Genomic DNA, 14,289 nt, shown 5'->3' with positions numbered 1-14,289 from the left:
CAAGAGAGGGGGCATACTTGAACGGAAAAAGGTTTATAATGGAGCCTTGAATTATGTTGCTTAGTCCTTTGTTGCAGAGATATTTTCTTGACATTTTTAGATAGCTTCCCATGGGTGGTTTTGACGATCTTAGGATCCTCTGCACCAAACCTTGAACCCTGAAGTTCGCTAGAGATGATCGAGGGTACCACTTTCAAGTAAATGGTTGATGCCGCCTTGGAGGCTTTAGGGCTTGTTGTTAATTCATACACGGTTCAGGTCGAAGTTCAATAGATACGGTAGGGGCCATGTCTGTGGCTGGTGGATACAAGGAGCCAGAAATTTCAATAATTTCATCTACAGCTTTAGTTTTCAAATCAAAACGCCCTGAGACCGCATCCAAAGCTCCCGAGACAGAGCCAATTGGAAGAAAGTGTAGTTCAGACCCAATATGATCTAGTTTGTCATTCACTTCAGATATAAGAGAGTTTGTAGATTCTAACTCACTCCAGATTTTGTCACAGAGAGATACAAAAGAGCTCAGAACCATACTTAAGAGAGCAACTGTTTGTATGAGTTAAGCAAATTCTTTCATCAACTTCTGAGTGTGATGCATAGAGGCATTGTCATAATGGTCTCCAGCCTCAACCGAAGATTCCGCTATGAAACGAGCATGGCAATCTGGTTCATTAGAGATTGATTATTTATCAATAAGATTTGTATGGTCTGTTGGGGAGCCAGCCACAGACTCATCACATGTCTGTTGGGTGACGCAGCCCGCATTCTCAAGAGGGCGAGACCCCTGTAGAGTGTTTTTTACCATTGTCTGGTCCTCAAACTCAATGATACTCAGGTCCGTAAGGTCCTTTTGCCCGGCACATTATACATGCACCTCCACAACCGAGTGATCCAGCATCGCCTTTCCTCTGATCGAGGGGACCGATTTAAGTTCTGCACTTGTGGCCGCTGTTTTCACAAAGTAATGGTCTACAAAAAGTTGGCCCGCAATGGGTGAAAAAACTGAAGTCGCTCTTGGGTGTTTTAAGAACTGCAGCTGATTTTTGGGTGAAGATGGCACTTGCACTAAGGTCCGTTTGGTGTTTATTTGTCACAGTTAAAGGGTTAAACTAGTCATCAGGAGTTAGTGTCAATTGGGGGATCACTTGCACTGTGTTGTTAAGGAGCAAGTCTTTCCCCGGCGCTTCAGAATCATTAGAAGGAGGTGAGAATCTACAGAGGGAGGTAGACACCTGTGGAGCTTGGGGCGCCTGGGGTAGACAACTAATTGGTACTGCCCCTTCATGGGTGTCCTCCAATCCATGTGACGCTTCCTGTAATGAATGTATTTTGTTGCCCGATTGACTACGTAAGGCTGATCTTATGGTTGCAGGCAATTGAACCGCACAGAAGCAGATAGTAGTGTAAGTAGTCAAAACTACGTACCAAGAGAAAAAGAATAATAATAAAAGAGTACCATTTGGACTAAAAGGTAGCCTTATACACAGACGATACGCTGCTACATCTGAGCGAAACTCTGGTCTCCGTACCGACAGCATTCCGACTGATCGAGCATTATGGTACTATGGCTGGGCTGAAAATTAATAGAGCAAAGTCTGTTCTTTTTCCCTTGGACAGGGGGAGGGACGGGGATATTGAGAGGTTCACCCCACTTGGGCTGGAGGTTAATGTGTCCACGATGCAGTACTTGGGCATTAATATCACAATGATCTGGAGAGCTTATTTGATGCCATTTTCCCCCCACTAAAGCTGAAAATACACACTGATATGTAAAATGGCAAAAGCTTACAATCTCATGGTTGAGTCGTCTCTACGCATTGAAAATGGTGGTCCTCCTGAGGGTACTATACTTATTCCAAATACTTCCAATACGCATTCCGGAGTTATTTTTTTGGGAGATACAGGGGGTGCTTCATAGGTTCTTCTGGCAGGGGAAGAAGGCTAGAATCCCTAGGGCTACCCTGACATTGCCAATAGATAGGGGAGGGGTTGGCCTTCCCGATGTGTGGCTCTATTACAAGGCAGCCCAGTTTAGAATTCTGATTCCCCACCGGAGGTCCCAGGTAGACCAACAATGGGTGACCATGGATAATTTTCACTTGAGCCCGGCCACGTTTGGGGTGGTGGGTGCCCAGGAATAAATTGCTAAGGAGAATCCGCGATCATCCCATCTTGGTAACTATATGGGATATCTGGAGACAGGGGGCAGACATGAAGGGGCTCACTACGTGGCCGTCGCCCTTGGGTCATCTCTGGTTACTGGGAATTAGAGACACCATACCCAACCCAGGAAGATTTCAGGGCTGGTTTGAGGCCGGCCTAGAGAGCACAGGGCAGCTTTTCAGGGGGGGCACTTTCATCAACATCACAGACTTAGAGGAGTCCATGGGCATAGGCACACTCTCAGTAGTTATGATCTTGCAGCTAAAATGGGCCCTCACGGATCCAGACGTCAGGGACAAGACTGGAAGAGAGCTCACCCCATTTGAGAAATTATTGGACAGGAGCACAGCAATGAGAGGGTTAATATCAGCCATGTATGGGGCCTTGGTTGGGGCAGGAGGTGGGACCATGGATAACTTGAGGGCGATGGGAAAGCGACTTAGGAGTAGAAGTTGATGAGACCCTCTGGAACAGGCTTTTCAGGGGGTCACCAAGACATCATTATCTTGCCAGTATAGACAGCACGCTATTGAGCTCTTCCATAGGTGGCAGTTTGACTCGGTCCAACTTTCAAAGATGTTCCCTGATACCAGTCCCTTGTGCTGGAGGGGTTGTGAAGGGAGAGCTGATTGACATATGTGGTGGGGCTATCCCAGGATACAGGTGTTCTTGGACGAGGACCTTGGATTAGGGACCTAAAAGGAGTACTCGGAGATAAAAATCCCCTGCTGGCTTTGTTTGAGATGGAGGAGGTGGACGGGGGGGGAATACTCCAGGCATCAAAAAATGGCAACATCCTTATTACTGGCCGTCAGAGCATGCATTGCCATCAAATGGAAAAACAAACACATGCCCAGATGGAATAGAGTGGTCCAATGGGGCCAAGAGCATTTATACAATGGAAAGAATCACTGCGGGGCTTCATGGAAGGTTGGGGCCGATGGAGTGGTAGTCCTTTATTGTCAGATATATGAATCCAGACCTGCAGACTGGGTAGAAGGAGGTGGAACTCGCTAGGGAAGGAGTCGAGGTGTGGAGGTGAAGAAATGGGGTGCGGGGCATGGAAGAGAGTCAGCGTCGTTCACAGGGTGACTTCGGAGTAATGAGGGCGGGTGGAAGCCGGGCCCTAAAAGTTATCTGTTCATCAGACAAAGGCCTTGGAACCTGAACATTGAAGGAATAAGCTGTACCAGGGGATGGGGGGTGAGCAGGGGCAGGGAGAGAGCAGGGGAGTTGGTGGGGGTTATTTAGTTGTTGATGTTTTCTTCTGTGTTTTTGAAGCATTAATGTTGTAAGGTTGTACTATCACGTTCCTCTGCAAAACGAAATAAAACCAAATGTGCAACAAAAAGAAAAGAGTAAGATTGCTCTTAAGCATTGCACAGATCAATGGGAGCTAATGTCCCCGCAGTCTATGGGTAAACGCAACTTAGCAAGGGGCCTTTAGGCCAAAGACCATCACCAATCCACGTCAATTGCAAGCAACAAAACCACTGGTACCCCCAGACATACATGATTCATGAAAGACAGTTTGCTGAAGAGTCCCCATTCTGATAGCTTGCCTCAGGGAGGGCAGTGAGGGCTTTAAAACTAAAGCTATGATTCACAGAAAATGGGCTTCATTATGAGTTTGGTGGTCCGATAATAACGGTGCCAGTAAGGCAATACCGGCATCCATTACCGGGCTGTAGTATTACAACCCTAGACGCCGGTCCTACCGGCATCGACAAGGACCCGCTGTGGCCGTGCACCACCGTACCGGCATGCGCGTGTTCGCCGTTCCCGTAATACCGGCATGCAGGAAGGAAGAGGACATCATGAGTCACACGGACATGCACATACCGGCATCCAGATGGCAGTAAGAAGGGCCACCATGATGCCGTCAATACCGGCATCGCGGATCACCTGTTAAAAGGAAACTGCTTTGCACCCAACTGCCACAGGTGCACACAATCAGCAGAGGTGGAGGCGAAGGAGCCAGGCCCTGCACTAAAGGCGCACACCAACACACCACACCCCCTCCAAGACCAAAATGATACCACTTGCACTCGCCATACTGGAGGACATGCCTGCACTTCTACTCCTTGAGCAGGCAGTACAACAGGCAACACAGAGGAGAAGGAGGGTGAGACTGGGGCAGCAAATCCCACCAGTGCAGGCAGTTGTACCCCACAGGCAGCCACCAATTCCACGTATAAGGGCCATTCCATTTAACTCAACCCCAGCACAGATCCACACCCTGTACCGCCTGGACGGGGACACCATTACCACCATAGTGGAATTAATACATGAGGACTTGGTCAGCCTGATCAACATCCGCACTGCCATCCCCCCTCTGCTGAAGGTGGCATCTGTGCTCCACTTCTTGGCCACAGGCACCTACCAGCACACAGTGGGCCAGCTGCATGGCATCTCGCAACCATGTTTCTCTGGTGTGCTAAATCAAGTGCTGGATGCACTCCTAAAGCACGCAAGTGCCTACATATCCCTACCATGGACACCACAGGAGTCGAATGACACCAAAATAGCATTCCATGCACTGGCAGGCATGCCCGATGTAATTGGTGCCCACGACTGCACCCACGTGGAGTTGGTAGTCCCACATGCTGTGGAGGTGGTGTATCGCAATCGGAAGCTATACCACTCCATCAATGTGCAGATGGTGTGTGATGCCAGCAAGATGATAACACATTGCTGTGCCAGAGACCCAGGATCCATGCATGATGCAATGGTGCTGCGGAACTCCTCACTACCCCGCTACATGGAAGGAGATGTCGTACGATGTGGTTGGCTCCTGGGTGAGTCTGCCCTCTGGGCCATGGGAGAGTGTTGGGGGAGGGGCATACATGAATACACAAGGAGACTGCACTCTGGGCCATGGGAGAGTATTGGAGGGGGGCGTACATGCATTACGCAAGGAGACTGCCCTCTGGCCCATTGGAGTGGCCTCAATTGGGTGTCTGGACACTGTCCATGCTGCTAAAGACCGTTCCCATAATCAACCGAATATGATGCATGAGACAGACAATGGAGTCTGACGCTCTCTGGCCGCACACCAATGTGTAAATGTTACACACACAATCAGCACACACCCTTGAACATGTCCACCGGACATAACCTGAGCATGCCCTCAGCACCACAACGCACCATCACATGTCCACGAAGCTGAAAACACATAACCGCATTGAAGTACCTCGCAGTACAAGCATCCATGAGTGCGTAGTATCAATTCCACCTCAGTTATTTCCGCTGTCACTGCCCCTCCCCGACAGCAACACTGCATAGCACCATGGCAACATGTGCAGATGAAAAGAAATGGCAGTACACATGCAACAAGGATGCATCAAATTGAACACATCAAGTAGCGAGCAACACCTACATTGGTGCGATAGGCGTGGGCATTGCCCACAGCACCTAAGTACCAGCATGTAAGTCGACACCATGCGTCATCTAAGGTACTCTACCCAACACTGGCAGACACTACCAACATTCACATTGTGCCATTTAATGTGACAAGTGTGTAGACGTTGAGGGTCACGTGCATGGCGTCTACAATGACCTTATGCATCCTAGTCTGAACAAGCAATAGCATGTAGTACAGCAGCCTAGTGCATCAAACATTGCCCAACATGCATCTGGAGTCATCCCCTGCCACACAGCCCTCACATGTGTGTACATCATGGACCTTGTCAATCCATCTGGGAGGCTGGTGGTTCCAATGTCTAGTCCCCTAAGTCATGTACGTCACTCAAGGCCAGCACCATGGATTGGCAAGTACTGTACAGGGCAGATAGTTTTGCAGATGTGAAGTCAATAGCTGCCATCGACGGAATACTGCATGTAAACATGAACGATGTAAAGGCCGAGCACATATGGAAACTGAGCAGTATCCTTAAACATACCTTCTTCTGCTCCCATGCAGGTGATGCTGGCTATCCCCTGAAGGCGTGGCTCCTCACCCCTGTCAGGAATCCACAGAACAAGCACGAAGAGGACTTCAATTGTGCCCATACACGCACGCGTGTGGTCATTGAGCAGACCTTTGGCCTGTTGAAGGCACGGTTTTGCTGTGTCAGCAGGTCGGGTAGTGCCCTCATTTACGGGCCTGAGAAGGTGGGCAAGATCATCCTGGTATGTGCCATGCTGCACAACATGTGCATCCGGCGGAATGTACCCCTGCCACCTGACATGGCCCAGCCACCACCAGGTGAAGTTGAAGGAGAGGAAGGAGTAGATGTTGGACATCGGTCAGGATGCGATACACTTGAGGGACGTTCTGTGCGCCAATCGGTCATAGACCAATCATTCTGATCTACTGGGATGCAGAGGGTGCCATGTATTTGGGACTCTGGGCACTGGGTGTTGGGGTATATGGGAACAGTGCACTGTAAAGCAATACATTGACACACACCAAAGAACCAATGTTCACTCATGTGAGGTATTTTACACAATGGGTGTATTTAAGTGATCGTTTGTACAATGTGAATGTCAACATTGTTGATCAACTGTGATCATTGGTTGTCAGGTGTTTGTAAGGACACTAACCTTCATCTGCCAATGATGGCCCTCCGAACTCCGCTCCACTGACTCCTTCGATGGACTTGACATCTATCAATGTGCTGCATGTTTCCTCACACCGTGCCAATTTAATAGGTGAGTGGGCCCCGCCACTTGTTGCCAGCCTCTGGCTCTGATTGGCCGACAGGCTATTCCTCACTCTTAGCCTCAGGTCATCCCAGCGCTTTTTGCAGACTCGCACTGTGCGTGCGGTGGTGCCAACTGCACTAACTTTCCTTGCTACTTCCTCCCAGATCTCCTTCTTCCTGAGCTGTGCTGGACACCTGAGGTCAGCACAGAAGACCACGTCCGCATTCTCTACAAGGGTATCTGCTAGCATGTTCAGCTCCTCGTCCTTTAATCTTGGTTTCCGCAGGCGGGCAGTGCCTTTCTGGGTTGCCTTTGACATTTTCTCCGGGGTGTGTTTGGAGTTTAGCCTGAGAAGGTCCAGTCTGTGGAGGATGGCAATGAATTGTGATTTTAAAGATGGCTGCCGGTGCATTTCCCGTTCCGGCGCGATGACGTTACTTCCGGGTCCGGTAATAACAGACCAGTTTATACCACTTTGTTAATACTGGTACCGCTATTTTGGCTGATGGCGTAGATGTTATGTGCGCAATCTGGGGGTTTGAGGGTCGTTACCGGCATGCTGGTACGGCTGTTACCGGCATGCAGGTATGCACGTGCTCGCACACTCGTCATCAGCCGCTGTTTGCGGAATCAAGGCTACACGGACATGTTGTTACCGGCATGCCGTTAATGGCCGATTTTTACCGTGATTCTTCTAATGAGGCTCAGTGTCTGAGCTGGGAGATGAACAGAGGGGTTTTGTTCAGCAAGCTGGAGCGCACCAGAGAAGGGTTACTTCTTGATGCCAGAATAGGGGTGTGATGCCAGAATAGGGGTGTGTTCCAGTGACTGGGAGAAGAAGCCCTTGATCCCTAGAGTAGGGCTGTGCTCCAGTGAGGGGCACAATAGCCCTGTTAGCCAGAATGGTGGTGTGCTCCAGTGAGGGGGACAGAGTCCTGTGAGCCAGATGGGTCATGTGCTCCATTTAGGGGAAGGAAAGCCCCTTGAGATCAGAAGAAAGAGACCTCTAACCCTAGAAAAGTGTGTTGCGGGGGCACATTTATACAGAAGAGATTGACTTTGATCCCCGGAAGAGGACAGCCCCTTGAAGCCTAGAGGACGGGTGTGCTCCAGTGATGGGAGAAGAGCCCTGTGATCCCAAAAGAGGGGTGTGCTACAATGAAGCGAGTGAGTATGTGGGACTTTGATCCCCAGGAGGGGGCTAGTGTAAAAGCCCCTTTGCCCCAGAAGAGCAGATAAGTAACAGAGAGGAAAGCACAATAACTGAGGACTTTTTGCACAATTAGCAAAGGGAGTTAACCCTAAAATCCTGAGAGGCCTTGTAGTATGGAACTTTGTGTGCCTTCTTTGTCGTCTAGCATAAATAATCCTACTTTCAAGTAATGCATTTCCCAAGAACCTTTATGTTGCAGCCATCCTGAAACAGTTTTCATTCAGTAGTCATGCGTGTTACTTAATAAATCTCTTTAGCTTTATCCTGGTGTTAGTAGTTGTGTGTTCCCTCTGCCATGTGGAATAGGACACACCAGAAACCAGCTCCTCTGTCGTCTTTGAACCAGCCACTAAGTTGCATATGGTCTCTGTGGATGCAGGGGGCATGTCCATTAACCCTGTGAACAATCTGCCTTCCAAAACTCTCCAGTCATTCACCCATCACAATTTTGGTCCCGCATTAAATCCCTGCAAAGAGCATCGTTCCTCTGTCTTGGTACAATAAGTATTTTTCCTCCACATTAGAGTAGTTTTGTTGTCTCCGGTTTGGCTCCTTGACACACTTCCTCTAGTGTGATCATGTGATGTTTGATGATTTAATCTAATTCAGTATAATTTTACTTGTGAGCAATATGAACCTACATCAGTCTATTGGGATCTTGTGTTACTTGCTGGAGAGCCGTAACCTGATTGGAAATTAACTCAGCCCACACAGCACATACATTGTAGGTTGTTGTTCAGATCCTTGAACCACTTTTTCCCATTAAAATGTATTTCACATGATGCATCCATTTTTTATTTATATAAAAAGGGTCTTAATATTAACCCTGCGAGACATCCTTTTGCCCTGGAGTCCTCATGCATTTTTAGGGTCTATGCTCAATAGAGGGATCATCTGTATGTTGTGTTGCTCACCGCTTGAAACCTACTAGAGTGGAAAATACTTCCTGGCATATTATTTTAGAGCCATTGTTCTTTTTGGACTTGGGAAATGTTTTGAATTGTTTTTGAACTTGATGGATCTGGCGTCTGCTTATCAGTCTTCTGACACCTTTTTAGCATTTATGGTGAGGCTGTTTGGGGCAAGAAAGTATGAATACCTTCTATTACAAGGTGGATGTTGTCCTGCTCCTCACAAGGATTCAGACTCAATTGTTTTCTTCGTGACTAGGTCAGGGCACGCCTTTCCACAACTAAGAAAGCATGAATTGCTTCTCTGACATCTACATTTTAAAGAGATTTGGAAAGGTAGCTCTGTACATGTAGAACCTTCTGCAAGCTTTACTCTTTTAAGCACCTTAGTGGTGATGCTTAATTTGGCAAGGGCATTCTAAGAAATATTTGCCTATTGTTGCTTTGTCCAATCATATTTTCTCTTCAATACATTTGTATGGTTCTTATTAATCTCACCCCACTAGCCAGGAATATGATCTAGCAGTATATTGGAGTGATACAATATACATTTCTTGTGATGGTTCCACAGTGGTATTCCTTGTGTCTTTTCAATAACCAATACAGGCATCACAGTCTTATTCAATCTGTTGCAACCGGAGGAAGCTGCAGCTTTAGTTCAAAAGACAAATGGCTGGCCTCCTGGGATTGATGCTTGCAGATTATTAACTCCCCACATCGGTTACATTTTATACACCATAAGCAGTTTCTGGTTCTGCAACATTGACGCCAGGTTCCATCATTTGGGAATATGAGTGTGCCCTGGACTCGGGCCTCACAAAGATTTATTCTCCATTGTAAAACTGGGTGTCTCGCTCTTTCTGCTACTGTTGCATAGCTAACGTGTTGAAGCTGCGATGTGACCTGACCTGTATTCTATTGAAAGATGTTTTTCTGCCCTTGTGCTACCAACATATATTTGTGTTTTAGGAAGAAGTAAATCTAATTTGGGTTGGAGCCCTCTCCATCTTGCTTGCTATTTTGGACACAGAACTGTGGCAGAAGATTTGTTGCAGGTATGTATTATTTTTCTACTTGAAATAACTTAATAATGGCAATGTAAACTTTTCACCACCATTCACTTGTGTACATTAAGGGACTAGCTATCTTATTGGCGAACAAAAGATCCTTTTGCTTGAAAAAAACAGTCTTGTATCCTAAAAGGAAATTGAAATCTAAAATGCCTGTGCAACCCACTTCCAAAACCTGCAAGCAAACCAATTGCATCCCCGAATTGTGAGGACTTCTCACATCAAAATAAAAGTTCCCAAATGGGGGAACTCCCTTCCCCTGCACACTATCTTGGGGTCAGATAAATAAGCCAAACTTTTAGGAAGCAAGCTGACCCAAAGCATGGACAGCGGTTACAATCTTTGAATACATTACAATCCTTCTTTATCTGTATCATTTAACACCATATATATTCAAGAAAACTACTTAGTGTTTTAATACCAGACATTTTATTCTTAAGGCCCAACGCGTTTCGAGATATTCACTCTCCATCAGGGGCATGATTCAAATAAATTCTACAAGAAATATCAAATAATACAGTTTTAGTCATAATGTACAATATAATTCAATTTTAGTGTCATACAATCCAAATCTCAATACACATAATCTTGCTGTAATCATCTAGCAAGTTATATAATTTTGATGTTGTCTGAATGTTCATTGATACTTGTTACTTTTGTGGTAATCAAAAATCTGGGTCATAAATCCATGTGGCAGTAATGTTCTCAATACCTTTGTAGCTAGGAGAAGATCGAATAAGTACATGGTTGTTTGAAGCTAAATGAGTATAAAGTAGGTACCTAGTTGTCAAGAGATAATATTCATAGAGTAGTCACAAAGTAATAAGCTAACAAAGTAAGACGGTAGTTTGCTAACCTTTGTGAAGTCCAGTTACCGACATTTCCCAGTGCCTTTCCAATTTCAATCTCCCAAATGACAGGATCAACTGGTCTGAGGTAAAAAGGAATAGCTTGATATTAACATCTATTATGTAATATAAATGGGGCCATAGGAAATGCAAACTTAAAAAGGCTCACCTTGCTGCCTTGCGTCACTGTGTACAGTGTTAAAACGGAAATAACACGTGGTGATGGAATCTGTAGATATGGGAAAAAGATTTTATGGTGGTATTGGGGAATGTACTCCTATGGTGTAGTCTATGAAAGAATGGTGTATGTCCCTTAAGTTAAGGAGTTACTTACTTAGATTTTCTGATCACTGAGGATGAATTCCTAGAGCCGGTACAGAGGCGCTGGTTAGGAAATTCAAAATGGTCGCCTGTTATACTCGCGTGACAGTCACAGTGACGTCATCACGTTCGACGTCCATGACGTCAAAGATGCTCACAGTGCAGTAAAGCGTAATTCGTAAATGTTCAATATGGATCTCATTAAACAATATTGTTCAATGAAGGGGTGGGTCGTATTACTGAGATAAATGTGATAAAGGTGTTGGTAATCATATGTAAAGCACCTCCGACTGCAAAAACGAATGTGTAAATTCTCCTACCCGTACCAATCTGTTTAAATGTCACATGGTACCTATAGCAATAAATCAATGCTCATTCATAAAACGATAAGCTTCTAGTATATCCTCATTTTTCTTAGAATATAAATAATGCATGTGCAAGGGGGATAAATCCAACCTCGATCTTGTATAAACAAAAAAGGACAACACAGCCACAATAGAAATCAAAAGAACAATGCAGTTCTAACAGACAGGAATCTGGGTAAGAGGTAACAAAGATCCCAAACAGGGTATGCTATCGCCTTTCAAACATGATATTAAGCAACCAGACTCATCAGTTATGTTAATTCATCCAACTAATAGTTCATAGGTCATGCCATACTGTTGCCACAGAGTAGGACTAGCCAATCTCTAGGGTGTGCATTCAGTATCTCCGTTCACACTTGTGCTTGCTCCTACTTGAGATGTGTTCTGAAGATATGGTGTCAGTATAGAAATCTAATTCGAGACCGCAAACGTATTTTGGTGGCCGTAGGTTTTCCAGTGTTCTAATGAACAGCCATTTTGATGTAACAAGAATCGCCATTTTGTTTTTTAACCATTGCTCATTGCTTTCTGTTCCTATTGCTTCGCAGTATATTTTTCGCTTACACTGCTCGACTGAGGAACAATACTGTCTGTATATGAAAAGGACAAGGCCACAGGGCCGAGAGGATAACCAGAGTTTCGCTGAAACACAAACGTAGGCAGCGCCAGGAAGAATGCCCGGCTCCCTCCTTAATGTAGCCTTGAAGCAGAGCCGCAGGGCATTTAATCATTTCACAGCTGCCAGCCAGTTTTGTTATATGGTAGAATATGTTAGAATAATACCACTAAGGGCTTGAATTATGCTTTTCTAACGGCCCCCCTTTGCTGAGCCTGCTAAGAGCATATCGGCTCCCAGGACGCGAATAGCACCGGATAGATAGCAAGGTCCGGAGTGTAACCCCCTCTGCATGTAGCTCGCTTCCAAGAACAGAAGCGCCATGTTCTATTAATAACCAAAAGATGCCTACGCACTCACAAATTGCAAATTGTTACTAGAATAGATGTTTGAAGGTGTCATTAGTGGCCGGAGATGTCCATTGTCGCACCAAGTTCAAAGAAACCCAATGAAGAGGGGTGTTAACCATGACATAGCTGATTGTTTGATATGCATTTTGTATATATGTAACTGATGTACGTAATTCGCTCTCTTGCGTCCCACGAGGTCTAGAGATGCACGTCGCGGGGCGTCGAGACCGAGTTGGCCAACTGAGACTTTTGCAATAAAACCCTAGCTTTGGGAATACAACCTTGTGTCTGGCGTCTCTATCGTGTGTGGTGACTCGCCTTGTTTCCATAGACGTCCTGGTCCCCTAGGGGCCCCTTTCAAGATGGTGCCCGAATAGGGACCCTCCCCCACTTGTTCCTTCGCGTAACGTAATTGAGAAAGGCAGAGAATGGTGAGGACGGGACGATCGAGCCGGGATCAAAGCTGTTCGGGGCGCCCTGTAAAAGTGATGAGACTCCTTTGCAGATCTGCACACATCTGATCCCTGATCGACGTGCCTGGCTAGAGAACAAGGAGGCGAGGGTCCCGAAACGAGGCGGAAGCCAAGAAACGCAGACACAACGTCCTTTGGTGTGTCAGTATACAGACGACTTGATTTATCAGGTGAGTCATTCCCCGATTCATAGCATCCTGATATTGGTTGAGAGTTGACTTTGCAAAATCAAACGCCCTAGGTAAGGTTGATTAACCAAGGGGAAGGTTGAAACATGCCTAGGGTATTGTCCACCTTAGCTGGGTTTTTCCGCTGTGGTAGACAATCTTGGAAGATGGCCAAATTGTACCACCTGGGGGAACGCCGGCGTATGAGATGTATGTGAAGTATGGAGTCGGTGCGATAATATTCTGTGAGACTTGGCATAGGCAAACCAGAAAGCAACAAGACCACCAGTGGCCGATTAATGGTAGTTTTGAGATGGCGAGGATAGATAACTTGGAAAGGGTGTTGATAAGAAAGAAAGCGCGCCCTGAGGCATTTGAAACTATTAAAGACTGGAGAAAGGAAGCAATGCTCCGATTTAAAAGCAGAGCAAAGCATGCGCACAGGCATAAATCAAAAGGTGAGGTAGTGGAAGAAAAAGAAGAGGAGGAGTGGACTGAGAGTCTAAGAAGGGCGGACGGGCAGGCAGGCGTGACCAGTTGAATATAGAAAAGATAGACCCACAGCGAGAATTACACATGACAGATGAATTGATAGAAAATATATTGGCTCATACAAAACAAGGCCCAAGATCAGAAGAAAGACCAGATACGTTAGTAACTATTGCCCAGACCCCGCCCGTAGCTCAAGCTCCCCCTCCGGTAGCTCAAGCCCTCCCACAGCCACAGACCGCGCACATAACACTTCCTACTAGCTAACCAGGCCCACAACAGACACTTGCTGTTCCCATTGTCCCATCCGCACCTCCCGCCTTAGACACAGACTCGGTACCGTCCGTTCCTCACAGGGTTGAAGTTGAAACCGCTGGGGCAAGAGGCGGGACTGACCAACGGCAGTGCACAAGGGTGACCCGCAGCGCAATCAGCAAGGAGAGGAAGGTGGAATTGCAGCAACAGGCAGAGATGTATATAGACGGGAATGATGGGACGGCAACATTGGCTTCGATATGACTTTCGTAGAAGCAACGAAAGACAGGTAGTGTTGGAATGCATGGGTGAATATTTGGTGGAGAGATGGAAACAGCTAATTGGGAAATTACCACCGCAGCGATTGTTAGATCTGAATGCATTAGCACGCTGTAGGGAGAGGG

The 14,289-nt window shown here is 46.5% G+C and overlaps 1 protein-coding gene across 8 annotated transcripts in view; it reads left to right on the top strand.

The window, feature by feature from the left end:
* Nucleotides 1-14,289, top strand: part of OSBPL1A (oxysterol binding protein like 1A) — a 2,815,351-nt gene that overhangs the window by 94,981 nt on the left and 2,706,081 nt on the right. For 6 of the 8 annotated variants that reach the window (XM_069620918.1, XM_069620915.1, XM_069620920.1 and 3 more), the window contains one exon: nucleotides 9,901-9,986. In XM_069620918.1, the coding sequence (XP_069477019.1) occupies nucleotides 9,901-9,986 (86 nt within the window). The remainder of the gene's footprint in view (nucleotides 1-9,900; nucleotides 9,987-14,289) is intronic. The other 2 variants (XM_069620919.1, XM_069620923.1) reach the window with 1 other exon arrangement.

This window comes from Ambystoma mexicanum, chromosome 5q (genome assembly GCF_040938575.1).
Source record: "Ambystoma mexicanum isolate Mex_15411 chromosome 5q, UKY_AmexF1_1, whole genome shotgun sequence".
Classification (NCBI taxonomy): Eukaryota; Metazoa; Chordata; class Amphibia; order Caudata; family Ambystomatidae; genus Ambystoma; species Ambystoma mexicanum.
This window is presented reverse-complemented; position numbering and strand designations above follow the sequence as displayed.